This window comes from Nerophis lumbriciformis, linkage group LG12, assembly GCF_033978685.3.
Source record: "Nerophis lumbriciformis linkage group LG12, RoL_Nlum_v2.1, whole genome shotgun sequence".
NCBI lineage: Eukaryota > Metazoa > Chordata > Actinopteri > Syngnathiformes > Syngnathidae > Nerophis > Nerophis lumbriciformis.
Window position 1 is genome coordinate 17,765,845 of NC_084559.2, and position 15,588 is coordinate 17,781,432.

The 15,588-nt window shown below is 35.8% G+C and overlaps 1 protein-coding gene across 2 annotated transcripts in view; it reads left to right on the plus strand.

Moving 5' to 3' along the window:
- Positions 1–15,588, plus strand: part of LOC133623060 (homeobox protein cut-like 2) — a 329,715-nt gene that overhangs the window by 158,221 nt on the left and 155,906 nt on the right. For both annotated transcript variants that reach the window (XM_061985993.2, XM_061985992.2), the window contains exons 2-3: positions 3,902–4,012; positions 14,516–14,563. In XM_061985993.2, coding sequence (XP_061841977.1) covers positions 3,902–4,012; positions 14,516–14,563 — 159 coding nt within the window. The remainder of the gene's footprint in view (positions 1–3,901; positions 4,013–14,515; positions 14,564–15,588) is intronic.

Below are 15,588 nucleotides of genomic sequence, written 5' to 3' on the forward strand. Positions count from 1 at the left end.
TGTACCATGAATTGATTTACGTAAACAAGTGTAAAAACTTATTGGGGTGTTACCATTTAGTGGTCAATTGTACGGAATATGTACTGAACTGCGCAATCTACTAATAAAAATGTCAATCAATCAAAACCAATAACTCTTTTTGCCAGACTTGTAAGAACAGTAGAAAGTTTGTAGTCAAACAATCTGATTTGTTTGAATTTCTGAACTAACTTGTAATTATTCGTAATATTATCGGCTGGTATTAGAAGCTGTCAAGTTATCACTCGGCCTTCCGCCCGAGTGCAGCTGGGATAGTCTCCACCCCCCTGCCACCACGAAAGGGACAAGCGGTAGGAAAAATGGATGGATACAACAGTTGTTACAAGCCTCGGAGAACCCATTTGTCAAGTTGCAAAAGTGATTACTAGAATATAACGCGGTTGTGAAAATCCAGCCCTCCAAGTTGCTCGGTGACTCGTCATTCCAGGGACTTGAACCGCTAGCCCTTCAATTAACAGCCGCGACCGGCCGTCTTGCCACCGTCCCCACGAGAACACCGAGGTGGACGTTTCATCCTGTCCTTTTCCACCCTTTTTCCATGTGTGATGATTTATTAAATTGCTTTTAAGTAAGACTGCCCATTAATTAAAACACAGTCATTTTTAATTTCCGCGCCTGGTATATCAATTCCGAGTGCTAATTTGAATCCCCGGCCTGCACTCTTCTATCGAAGTCCAGCATTTACAGGGAAAGCTCCTCATCAATTCTATAATTAATCTCTGCTAAAAGGCAAAATAAGGTGAACGTATGTTTGTTTACTCAACGCTCCGTATAGGAGAGTAGACTTTAAAATCTGCTTTCTCTCTTTTTTTTTTTTTTTTTTTTTTTACACTTTGCTGAAAGAGCTAGGAATTGGATGACTAATCGATAATATTGGATTTGTGGATGGCGTGCAGTGCAGCAAAGTCCAGCATGAATGCAAGGCTGGTGATGAAGGGCTGCTGCACAGACAGAGGATCAGACATCTTGCCTGGGTGGAGCTCTCATTTCCCCATAACTTAGTAAACCGACGTCAAGACCACAATTATGAAGTAACCTTTGCCAGGTTGCTAAGTTGTGGTTACACTGCAAAAAGTCAGTGTTCAAAAACAAGAACAAAAATATAAAAATGAGGGGTATTTTATTTGAACTAAGCAAAATTATCTGCCAATAGAACAAGAAAATGTGGCTTGTCAAGACTTTCCAAAACAAGTAAAATGAGCTATCTTCAATGAACCCCAAAATAGCTTAAAATAAGTATATTCTCACTAATAACAAGTGCACTTTTCTTGGTAGGAAAAAAAGACCCTTTTGCTCAATATGTTGAAAAATATTCTTAAATTAAGTAAACGCTAGTGCCATTATCTTGACATAATGATATGCGCTCAGCATTACATTTCTTGAAACCAGCAAACTTATACTAAAAACTAATTTATTGTTCTTAATGGAAAGGCAACAAGGCAACCGATTGTTACTCTCGGGGTCTCCTAGCCGCTCAGGCAAATCATATGGTCTAAAAATGCATTTTTCCATCGACAACATGACATCATCGCGCCAAGTGTGCATATATACAGCCCGACGCCCGGCCACATTTTTTTTTATTGTAATTTTGAAGAATGTATCTAATTTGCATGAACTATTTCTGTTCAAAATTGTTAGAAATGTCACATGTTAAATGTTTAAATATTAGCTGTCAGTTTACTGTACTGTGCCAACTGTACTACTATATGAGTACGTATTTTCTATTGTTTCATTGAAAATAAAACATCAAAGTCAATTTGGCTGTCATCTGTTTTAATTATGAGACACAATTGTGTCAGTCATGATTTTTTTTTTCATGCTTGAAATAAGAAATTATTACTTAATTTTGCTTAGTTCAAATAAAATATGTCATGTCTGTGTGATCATGCTTTGTTTTAGTCATGTTCGGTTTTGTTTTTGGACTTTTTGTGCACTTTTGTTTTGTTTCGTCACCATAGCAACCATTCGTTTTCACCTGTCACGTCACGCACCTGTTTCACGTTTTGAGTCACGCACCTGCTTTCACTAATCATGTCTATAGTATTTAAGTTCATTGTTTTCAGTTTGTCGTTCTGACGACATCTTGCATTCATGCTCTACACACTCTTCATCCTCTTAGATCATGCTTCATGTCCCATGCCAAAGTAAGTTTTTGTTCCATGTTTATAGTCTTTTTGATTTCATAGTTTGTTCTCCGCCATTGTGCACGCCTTTTGTTTACTTCTTTTTGTTTTAGTAATTATAAAATAAATTATGTACTTACATTCCCGTCTCGCCCCAGCCAACTTTCCGTTGCCTTCCGGAAAAGCAAACACCCAGGACCAAGTCTTGACAAAATACCCCTCATTTTTGTATTTTTTTTGTCTTGTTTTTGAACACTGACTTTTTGCAGTGTAATTTTGAGGAATTTATCTGAATGTGCATGAACTATTTATGTTCAAAATAGTTTAAAATGTCACATGTTAAATGTTTAAATATTAACTGTCAGTTTACTGTACTGTGCCAACTGTACTACTATATGAGTACATATTTTCTATTGTTTCATTGAAAATAAAACAGCAAAGTCCATTTGGCTGTCATCTGTTTTAATTATGAGACACAATTGTGTCAAAGTCATGATTTTTTTTTTTTTCATGCTTGAAATAAGAAATTATTACTTAATTTTGCTTAGTTCAAATAAAATACCCCTCATTTTTGTATTTTTTTTTCTTGTTTTTGAACACTGACTTTTTGCAGTGTAATTTTGAGGAATTTATCTGAATGTGCATGAACTATTTCTGTTCAAAATTGTTAGAAATGTCACATGTTAAATGTTTAAATATTAACTGTCAGTTTTCTGTACTGTGCCAACTGTACTACTATATGAGTACCTATTTTCTATTGTTTCATTGAAAATAAAACAGCAAAGTCCATTTGGCTGTCATCTGTTTTAACTATGAGACACAATTGTCTCTTTCATGCTTGAAATTATAAATGATTACTTTAAAAAAGTAGTTTTATACTTGTGAGTGTTGATGACACAGCTTTGCAACAGTTGATATTCTAGTTTCAAGCATGTTTTACTCAATATAGGTCATCAAATCTCAGCAACAAGCTGTAATATCTTACTGACATCATTTAATAATAATAATAATAACTTGGATTTATATAGCGCTTTTCTAAGTACCCAAAGTCGCTTTACATGTAGAACCCATCATTCGTTCACACCTGGTGGTGGTAAGCTACTTTCATAGCCACAGCTGCCCTGGGGTAGACTGACGGAACCAAAACCCTTAAAACAAGTAAAACAATCTAACATAAAATCTGCTTAGTGAGAAGAATGATCTTATCAGACAGAAAATAAGCAAATATCACCCTTATTTGAGATATTTAATCTTACTTAGATTCCAGTTTTTGCAGTGTAGTTGCTGGAAAATATCAAGGATCTGTTTTAGAATCGATATAAAGATAAGGAAATAGATCCGATGACGCATTATCTTGCTTTAATTTGGTCCGAGAACAGTCCAAGCTTTATTTCTTCATAAGGGTATTTGTCAGGTTATTGGGTTTCTCCACGTGACTCCTCCCCTCACTGGCGCTCGCTCCATTGCTGTTGCAAGTCTATTGATTATTTCAAATACTGATTATCTAAAAGGCCTTGTGTTATGCAGGCATTGGATTTATTCCCTTTAATTATTTATGGGTAAAGTCTGCCCGGTAAGTATTAGTGCTTCAAGATAATCATTATTATGCTAGTTATATTCATTATGTTTTCCAATTATTATCTTTTATATTCATCCGCACTGTTTTAACCGGGTGAGTGTCGGCAAGACTAAATTGTCTTTCTTCCTCTCACAATTGCACCTTTGTGTCTGTTTTGCAGAGGGAGCTCAACTCTGTAGCATCTGAGCTGGCAGGTCGACAAGAAGAGAGTGAAGATTCCCATCGGCATCTGGTAGACCTGAGTAGGGAGTTCAGGAGGAATGTACCCGAGGTGAGCTTTGAATCACTCCAGACACACACACACACACACACACACACACACACACACACACACACACACACACACACACACACACACTCTTGAGTCATTTTTCAGTGCCACTTTGTACAGGGAATCATTAAGGGTGTAACGGTACACAAAAATTTCGGTTCGGTACGTACCTCGGTTTAGAGGTCATGGTTCGGTTCATTTTTGCTACAGTAAGAAAACAACAAAATATAAATTTTTTGGTTATTTATTTACCAAATTTGTAAACAATGGCTTTATCCTTTTAACATTGGGAACACTATAATAATTCTGCCCAAAAATAGAAATAGCTGTGTGTGCATACTTGCCAAACTTGAGACCTCCGATTTCGGGAGGTGGGGGGCGGGGCGTGGTTGGGGGCGTGGTTAAGAAGGGAGGCGTATATTTACAGCTAGAATTCACCAAGTCAAGTATTTTATATATATATACATATATATATATATATATATATATATATATATATATATATATATATATGTGTATATATATATATATATATATATATATACACATATTATATATATATATATATATATATGTATATATATATATATATATATATATATATATATATATAAGAAATACTTGACTTTCAGTGAATTCTAGCTATAAATATATATTTATTTTATTATTTTTTATATATATATATATATATATATATATATATATATATATATATATATAAAATAAATACTTGAATTTCAGTGTTCATTTATTTACACATATACACACACATAACACTCATCTACTCATTGTTGAGTTAAGGGTTGAATTGTCCATCCTTGTTCTATTCTCTTGTCACTATTTTTCGAACCATGCTGAACACCCTCTCTGATGATGCATTGCTGTGTGGCACGCACAAAAGTGCCTTCATCAAATGCACTAGATGGCAGTATTGTCCTGTTAAAGAGTGTCACAAACATTACTGTTTACGGCAGACGAACTGCTTTACGGTAGACGAAAATGTGACTGCTGTTATTGTGTGTTGTTGCCGCGCTGGGAGGACGTTAATGAAACTGCCTAACAATAAACCCACATAAGAAACCAAGAACTCGCCCTCGATCATTCTACAGTTATAACGTGATTGGGCAGGCATGCTGTTTATATTGTGGGAAAGCGGACTCAGGTCCGCATGGACCTGAGTCCGCCTGAATTTCGGGAGATTTTCGGGAGAAAATTTGTCCCGGGAGGTTTTCGGGAGAGGCGCAGAATTTCGGGAGTCTCCCGGAAAATCCGGGAGGGTTGGCAACTATGTGTGTGTGTGTGATGGATGTGAGCCACCACTAGGCTGATCAGTGCAACAGCAGGCAGTCATGAATGATAAGGGTAACAATAACATACACATACACTAGGGGTGTGGGGAAAAATCGATTCGGATTCGAATCGCGATTCTCACGTTGTGCGATTCAGAATCGATTCTTTTTTTTTTTTTTAATCGATTTTTTATTTATTTATTTATTTATTTTTAAATATTTTTTATTTATTTATTTTTTAATTAATCAATCCAACAAAACAATACACAGCAATACCATAACAATGCAATCCAATTCCAAAACCAAACCCGACCTAGCAACACTCAGAACTAGAGATGTCCGATAATATCAGTCTGCCGATATTATCGGCCGATAAATGCGTTAAAATGTAATATCGTAAATTATCGGTATCGTTTTTTTTTTTTATTAACGGTATCATTTTTTGTTGTTGTTTTTTTTTTTAATAATTTTTTTATTTATTTTTTTTTTATTAAATCAACATAAAAAACACAAGATACACTTACAATTAGTGCACCAACCCAAACAACCTCCCTCCCCCATTCACACTCATTCACACAAAAGGGTTGTTTCTTTCTGTTATTAATGTTCTGGTTCCTACATTATATATCAATATATATCAATACAGTCTGCAAGGGATACAGTCCGTAAGCACACATAAGCTGGTCCACTAATAGTACTAACCTTTAAAGGGGAACATTATCACCAGACCTATGTAAGCGTCAATATATACCTTGATGTTGCAGAAAAAAGACTATATATTTTTTTAACCGATTTCCGAACTCTAAATGGGTGAATTTTGGTGAATTAAACGCCTTTCTAATATTCGCTCTCGGAGCGATGACGTCACGTTGTGACGTCACATCGGGAAGCAATCCGCCATGTTCTCACTTTCGTCGGTGTGTTGTCGGAGGGTGTAACAACACGAACAGGGACGGATTCAAGTTGCACCAGTGGCCCAAAGATGCGAAAGTGGCAAGAAATTGGACGAAATTTGTTCAAAATACGAGGCTGTGGGGAAAGCCGACGAACTGGTCAGTCGTTTGTTCCGCACACTTTACCGACGAAAGCTATGCTACGACAGAGATGGCAAGAATGTGTGGATATCCTGCGACACTCAAAGCAGATGCTGACATCAACTCCAAAACTGGACAGATCAGCTTTCAGGAAAAGAGAGCGGATGAGGGTATGTCTACAAAATATATTAATTGATGAAAACTTTATTCATTACTCGCGGTTTTACGTAAATTATTATACATAAACTGTGTTTACCAATAATTTAGCTTAAAAACATGTATTTTTTCCGAGTACATTCGGGTAGTCTTGTGTAATGCAGTATTTTGTGTCTATTTAGGTATGGTTAACCTGAGTGCTGAAATCGTGGAAAAATATATGTTCTTAGCTCGCCTGAAATGGGCTGTCTGCACTCTCAAAGTGCATGTTGTTGCCAAATGTATTTCATATGCTGTAAACCTAGTTCATAGTTGTTAGTTTCCTTTAATGCCAAACAAACACATACCAATCGTTGGTTAGAAGGCGATCGCCGAATTCGTCCTCGCTTTCTCCCGTGTCGCTGGCTGTCGTGTCGTTTTCGTCGGTTTCGCTTGCATACGGTTCAAACCGATATGGCTCAATAGCTTCAGTTTCTTCTTCAATTTCGTTTTCGCTACCTGCCTCCACACTACAACCATCCGTTTCAATACATGCGTAATCTGTTGAATCGCTTAAGCCGCTGAAATCCGAGTCTGAATCCGAGCTAATGTCGCTATAGCTTGCTGTTCTATGCGCCATGCTTGTTTGTGTTGGCATCACTATGTGACGTCACAGGAAAATGGACGGGTGTATATAACGATGGTTAAAATCAGGCACTTTGAAGCTTTTTTTAGGGATATTGCGTGATGGGTAAAATTTTGAAAAAAACTTCAAAAAATAAAATAAGCCACTGGCAACTGATTTTTAATGGTTTTAACCCTTCTGAAATTGTGATAATGTTCCCCTTTAACAGTTAATTCTACTCATTTTCATTCATTACTAGTTTCTATGTACGTAACTGTTTTTATATTGTTTCACTTTCTTTTTTATTCAAGAAAATGTTTTAATTTATTTATCTTATTTTCATTTTATTTTTAAAGTACCTTATCTTCACCATACCTGGTTGTCCAAATTAGGCATAATAATGTGTTAATTCCACGACTGTATATATCGGTTGATATCGGTAATTAAGGAGTTGGACAATATCGGAATATCGGATATCGGCAAAAAGCCATTATCGGACATCCCTACTTAGAACTGCAATAAACAGAGCAATTGAGAGGAGACACAAACATGACAAAGAACAATCCAAAAGTAGTGAAACAAAAATGAATATTATCAACAACAGTATCAATATTAGTTACAATTTCAACATAGCAGTGATTAAAAATCCCTCATTGACATTATCATTAGATATTTATTTAAAAAATTAACATTAGTGTCACAGTGGCTTACACTTGCATCACATCTCATAAGCTTGACAACACACTGTGTCCAATATTTTCACAAAGATAAAATAAGTCATATTTTTGGTTCATTTAATAGTTGGAACAAATTTACATTATTGCAATCAGTTGATAAAACATTGTCCTTTACAATTATAAAAGCTTTTTACAAAAATCTACTACTCTGCTTGCATGTCAGCAGACTGGGGTAGATCCTGCTGAAATCCTATGTATTGAATGAATAGAGAATCCTTTTGAATCGGGAAAATATATCGTTTTTGAATCGAGAATCGTCTTGAATTGAAAAAAAAATTGATTTTGGATCGAATCCTGACCCCAAGAATTGATATTGAATCGAATCGTGGGACACCAAAAGATTCCCAGCCCTAATCATTATGGTATCATTACTATAGTCACAATTATTTTGAACAAATGCCAGTTTGTTGACATTCTTTTCCTTCATTTGTGCATATTTTTATGTCAAATGTTCTGTTGTCATTTTATTTAATACATATTTTAATATAATGCATAAGATATTTAATTAATACAAATATTTTTGTATGTCTTGACTTCAGTCTCGATAACGCTTTTGTACGAATGCGCAAATCTCTTTTCCCGGGTCTGAAAAAATGACTGACACTAAGAAAGTTAACAGTACTACAACACATGTCAACATAAACTCACCCATTTTTATATAGAAGTGACTCTTTTTGGGTCTCAAATGTTCTGTCTGCTAAAAGTGGTCGACCATGTATGTGGACATTAACTTTTTACTAATCCAATCCAATCCACTATATTTATATAGCAAATTTAAACAACAAAATGTTTCCAAAGTGCTGCACAACAATATTAAAAACAATATCTGAATAGCCGATATGGGCATCTCCATCAACTATATGACTTGCCTGAGAAGCTGGACAGGACAAAAAAACAAACAAAAAAAACATTCAAATATTATCCTTAGCTCCACCAATAACTGAATAATAACAAAAACTATAAATTCATTATAAAACCAATATAAAAAACAATATAAAATAAATATGATTAAAAATGATTTTAAAGGGTAAAACCAATTAAAACAGTAAATAGAAATAAAAATTTGACCCTCTGATGTTATGTGTACCTACACTCTGTCCTCCTCCTGTTTAGGCTTGCCGTGTGTGTGTGTGGGTTGCGAGTGGTACACAGAACATCAATTTCCACACTTCTATTAGCCCCAGGTCCAGTGGACCCGGACATCTTATATGTAATAGAAATGTGTAGGGGGGATGAGGTCATTAAATATGTATTCTGATATATGTTCTTCACAGAAAATGAGCCAAAGTCAGTGAGTCTCAGTTTGAAAAATGTATTAATTGTATCATTTTTCTTTTAATAAAAAATGAAAACGGGTCCCACAGACCCGAACACCACACAAAGGTTAACTTAATCTAGTTTCTTCTAAATATTTTAAGTCATTTCCTAAAAGCTATTCATGTTTTTTTTTTACATTTTATTTTGTCATTTCATAAATGAACCCTGCAGCCATAAGCAGTTTTTCCACCGCAGAGCCTTTTCCAGCCCCCCCAAAAAGCTCTGTAGCACTGTAATCTTGTCAGTAAAATAGTGGTGTTAAAAAGCCTGTCATCACAGCCCAAACCTCACCTGGGGCTGTGGGTGGTCACAGAAGTCTGGATCCTGAGCTCTAATGGAAAGCCCTACTTTTTCAAACATGCAAGCTCAAACTCTTTTGGTCCTGCCACAAATACCCGCACGTGGCATCAAGTGTAATATAGTTGTCATGACTTGGTCTTGGGTGTTTGCTTTTCCGGAATGCAACGGAAAGTTGGCTCGGGCGAGACGGGAATGTAAGTAAATTTTTATTTAACACTATAACTACAAAACAAGGAAGTAAACAAAAGGGGCGCACAATGGCGGAGAACAAACTATGAAAAACAAAAAGACTATAAACATGGAACAAAAACTTACTTTGGCATGGGACATGAAGCAGGATCTTAGAGGATGAAGAGTGTACAGAAGCATAAATGTGGAGATGTCGTCAGAACGACAAACTGAAAACAATGAACTTAAATACTATAGACATGATTAACGAAAACAGGTGCGTGACTCAAAATGTGAAACAGGTGCGTGACGTGACAGGTGAAAACTAATGGTTGCTATGGTGACAAAACAAAAGTGCACAAAAAGTCCAAAAACCAAAATGAACATGACCAAAACAAAAACATGATCACACAGACATGACAATAGTTTAGTTTAGTTTAGTCTTTATTTGAAGGGACAATGCACAGAAACATTAAGCTCAAAGACAAATATGTTCTGTTCCAGATTATAGCTAAATAGCTCGTTTCCATCTGCAGTCCCTGGCTACCTACATTAAAGGGATACAAAAATCATGCAATACAATTATGACAATAAAATCATACTATAGCATGTAATCAAATTAAGAAAAGTCATAAAATGCCCTTTCATGGACACATACTTAATATACAATACAACCACACCTCATTTACCGTATTTTTCGGATTATAAATCGCTCCGGAGTATAAATCGCACCGGCCGAAAATGCATAATAAAGAAGGAAAAAAACATATATAAGTCGCACTGGAGTATAAGTTGCATTTTTTGGGGGAAATGTATTTGATAAAAGCCAACACCAAGAATAGACATTTGAAAGGCAATTTAAAATAAATAAAGAATAGTGAACAACAGGCTGAATAAGTGTACGTTATATGAGGCATAAATAACCAACTGGTATGTTAACGTAACATATTATGGTAAGAGTCATTCAAATAACTATAACATATAGAACATGCTATACGTTTACCAAACAATCTGTCACTCCTAATCGCTAAATCCCATGAAATCTTATACGTCTAGTCTCTTTCGTGAATGAGCTAAATAATATTATTTGATATTTTACGCTAATGTGTTAATAATTTCATACATAAGTCGCTCCTGAGTATAAGTTGCACCCCCGGCCAAACTATGAAAAAAAACTGCGACTTATTGTCCGAAAAATACGGTACATCATCACACAAAGACAATACATGCTCTTGTTCACATCTGTCATCATTTGTAAAAACAACCATGATTTTAACAGACACACCTCACAATTTACAACAAAAATGCTCTTATGGATAAATATAATACACATTAAGTTGATGTGTCAAACGTAGTGTCCACCTTATTGACTGTGTGAGCAGCTTTGATTGCTCCAAAGCCACTTTTTTCAATTGTAAATGAAGAGTAATCTGTTAGACTTTTCAAGTTTGTTGTGAGGTCGTTCCATTCCTTTATGGCTTTATATGAAAATGCTGATCGTGAAAAATATGTTTTACATCTGGGTACGCTACACTGCCCACTGGCGGAGGCTCGTGTGTTTCTAGTTGTCACAGCAGATGTAAACTGGACAAAGTGCTTAAGTGGCGCCGGTGCAGTGTTATTTAAGATTCGACAGGCCATTCGTATTGATGCTGATCTTTGAATGTTAGCTAAATTTAACAATCTATATTTTTGGAGAACTAAGCAGTGATTATGGTGTTGTGGTTTTCGCTCAAGGATTTTGAGCGATTGTTTGTGCAAAGTTTCCAATGGCCTCAGTGTCATTTTGCTTTCCTGCGACCAACATGTTATACAATAATAAAAGCGAGGCATAATCATTGCATTAAAATAAGTTTGAGCTGCCTCCAGTGTTTAATGAATTCTTGATACATTTGAACGTTTTTATGTTGTATTTAACCCTGTAAGACCCAAATATAGAAAAACCTAAAAAAAAAAAAATGTGACCTTTCAGATGTTGTTGTAGGAGGCATTTGATGCAGAAATTGAAGGGTTTAAAAAAATAAAAAAAAATGTTTATGTGTGCTTTTAGAGAAATGTTGTAATATTGCAACATTGGGCTTTGATGGGAGCAGAATTTCTGTATTTGTACTCACGTTGTCTGAACAACGAAGGATTCATTTGCAGGGTTGATTGCTTACTTATCCCCATAACGGTATATACCATTAATAATAATCACATATTAGTTATATTTTTATGAAGTCATCTATTACAAATATAAAAAATATGAAACAAGGTAAAACTCTTAAAAAAACGCTTTTTCCCCTCATGACATTGGTCATGAAGACTTTCATTGGTGGTGAAAGTCCTAAAACAGTCCCTGTCGTCTGTAAAACAAAGGTGAACATCACACTTTCTGCATTGTGTGTTGGTGTATCTTGTATTGCAGTGTCTGCAGCATCATCATCTCATCCACAGAGTTGTGCTCTTCTGGTACCACCTGCAGGCATTTCTCTCTGAATGAATCAAGCCAGAGTCTGAGTTTCCATAGTTTGTCTTTCTTTTCCATCTCAGATACTGTCATGTTGTTTACAAAATGTAATGACGTCAACAGGGATTGGAATCTGTTGCGTGGCATAACATCAGCAACAGGTGGTGGACCAAGTCCTCAGGGTAGACAATATTGTCTGCCTGGTAAGTCGCTTTGGACCAAAGTGTCCAAATTCCATCAATGTAAATGTAAATGGTTTAATGGCTCTAATTATCATACTAAAAGTAAAACATGCATACCCCCATTACAGCCACACATTTCAGGAACATTCCTTTCCCCAGAACTGAATTGTCTGTTGATATCCTTGGACAAAGTCATGGAATTTTAGGTCAGGCTGATCAATTAACTACATTTTTTAGAGAGAAAACTTTTAAATCAGTCACCAGAACACAACACAAGGGTAGAATGTATACTATCCATGTATAGAGAAAATACTTCAGGCAGTGATGTAGTGAAGGGAATACAACCTGTTTGAGCCCAGCTATTTTGACTACCACATTCACCTAGTGTTGTATCATTGCAACAATTATATAACAAGCTCTAAATGAAATTGGATGCATCTGTTCCACAATAACTACATATGTACATGCTCTAGACCAGGGGTGCTCACACTTTTTCTGCAGGCGAGCTACTTTTCAATTGATCAACTCCTGGGGATCTACCTCATTCATATATATAATTTATATTTACTTATTTATGAAATATATGTTTTTGTTCACAAGTTAAAGGTGTTTAATGATAATATAAGTATGTTTAACACATATAGTTAATATTGTTAACAAGTTAAAGTTGTTTAATGATAATACAAGCATGTTTAACACATATAGTTAATATTGTTAACAATTTAAAGGTGTTTAAAGATAATGCAACCATGTTTAACACATATAGTTAATATTGTTAACGAGTTAAAGATGTTTAATGATAATGCAAGCATGTTGAACACATATAGTTAATATTGTTAATAAATTAAAGGTGTTTAATGATAATACAAGAATGTTTAACACATATAGTTAATACTGTTAACAACTTAAAGGTGGTTAAAGATAATACAAGCATGTTTAACACATATAGTTAATATTGTTAACAAGTTAAAGGTGTTTAAAGATAATACAAGCATGTTTAACACATAATTAATATTGTTAACAAGTTAAAGATGTTTAATGATAATACAAGCATGTTTAACACATATAGTTAATATTGTTAATAAGTTAAAGGTGTTTAAAGATAATACAAGCATGTTTAACACATATAGTTAATATTGTTAATAAGTTAAAAGTGTTTAAAGATAATACAAGCATGTTTAACACATATAGATTCCTTTCTTTCATGAAGACAAGAATATAAGTTGGTGTATTACCTGATTCTGATGACTTGCATTGATTGGAATCAGACAGTGGTGATGACAACGTCCGCATTTTCGAATGGAGGAGAAAAAAAGTCCTCCTTTCTGTCCAATACCACATGAAAGTGGTTGGTTTTTGGCATCTTATTTATCCAGCTTCCGTACTCCTTTGTATACACTTTACAAGAAATACATTGTCGGCAAACTCCGTAGCTTGCTAGCTTGTGCACGCCAGCTTTCTGAGACTCTTATTTTGTTAGCGCAGGCAGGATGAAGCAGCGCTTTTATTGTGCAACTGTGCAGTCGGTCTTTGGAGTTTTGACGACAGGTACGGCGCCAGAGTCTGTTGAAATAAAGTGTTTCTCGCCTTCCTGTCGGTAATTTATTGAGCTGGCAGCAGCCAGCGTCATCTCAGAAGACCCTCGAGTGCCGTGAATGTCAATCAAGTGACGAAAGTGACGTCATAGTGAAGATTTATGATCGCTCATTTTTAGGACTATTTTTTTAATGTCTGGCTGGTGATCGACTGACACACCGTCCACGATCGACCGGTAGCTCGCGATTGACGTAATGAGCACCCCTGCTCTAGACATTGTAATAACAACCAAAAAAAATATGAAAGACATTTTTCTTACTTGAATCTGATGAATCCAGTCCAATGAAACAAATAGATGTTGTTCGAAGGAAACCTTGAGAGGTTGTGTGAGTTCATGGCCAGAAGGCGTGACTTATAAACAAATGTACAACCCAATAGCCTTGTGAGACTGAACAATAGGACCCAATGACTATGTAAATGTGGTAAAAAAAATAAATAAATAAATAACACATTGTTTTTTAGGATGGTTAAAGGTAACGTTGTAATTTTACAACAAGGGGTCTTACAGGGTTAAGACTCTGGCACATCTGTTTGATATGTTTTTTAAAGCTAAGTGTTGGGTCTAAAATGACACCCAGGTAATGATATTCACTAACATTTTGTATTATTTATTTATTATTATATAGAGCTACAAACATGTAACAAAATACATATTTATTGTCTATTCGTAGGAAGTCCGGGAGATGGTGGCACCAGTTCTCAAGAGTTTCCAAGCCCAGGTGAGTCATTGACTTTTTTGTATTGTACAAAATGCATAATCAATTGTATTTGTTAATGGAACTTCGGATCGATTATGTAAAAACGTCATGGAACACCAGCTGTGCTGAGACCACTGCTTCTTTCCAGAAGGAATGATTTAATAGATAGGGTGGAGAAATCCATTGCATACATTTCATCTTACCACTCGCTCATCGGCTGTTTATTGACTGATGCCTTTTCTGTCAAAGTGAAGCAGCGTCTATCTGCCATTAGATGATCAGATATCTTGCTTCTCATATTTTCTTGCCGAGACAAGCCCTCATTTCCTGTTGTGATGGTGCATTCAGTGTGCCCCCTCTCTGACGGTGCCATATTGAAAAAGTCATCCGATACCTACCGCGTTCCTGCTCCGTCCATTAAACCAAGGTCATAAATCAGGTTTGTGTGCTACGCTACGGTCCGCAAAGCGCACACTTATGGAAATGATACCGCAAATATGTTTCTAGTTTTTCCCCCTCTCCTCTAAACTCCTGCTGGACGCCAACCTGAAAGCCCCATCACTGATAAACACGAGAGCACGATGCATGGATTGTTTGGCTCTCTTCGAAGTGATTATCGGCAGATTCTTTTTAATGCTTCATAATTGACTATGTCCAAGCAACCGTCTTCCCTGGCAACAGCTATCAGGTTTAATGCTATACTGGCTGATTTGTGCGCTAACTCAATTAGAAGTCGCACAATTATCAGAAGCAGCCGTCCATATATCTTTACTCCGCAAACGGGAGCCCGCGGGATTCACTTAAACGCCATTGATGTCTGACATCTGGGAGTCCAAATATGTTGCATAGTAAATAAAATAAATGGCTGATAATGAGCCATGATTTTTCTTCCTTTTTTTTTTGCTTGTTAGCTGCAGGCCCCTTTTGGTACCTTCTCATTTCTCCTGAGTAACTTCAGTTCAGGTCAGTTTATTTGGAACATGCATACAATGCAATGTAATGCAGCTCATGTTTCCACACTGCAAAAACTGAAATCTAAGTAAGAT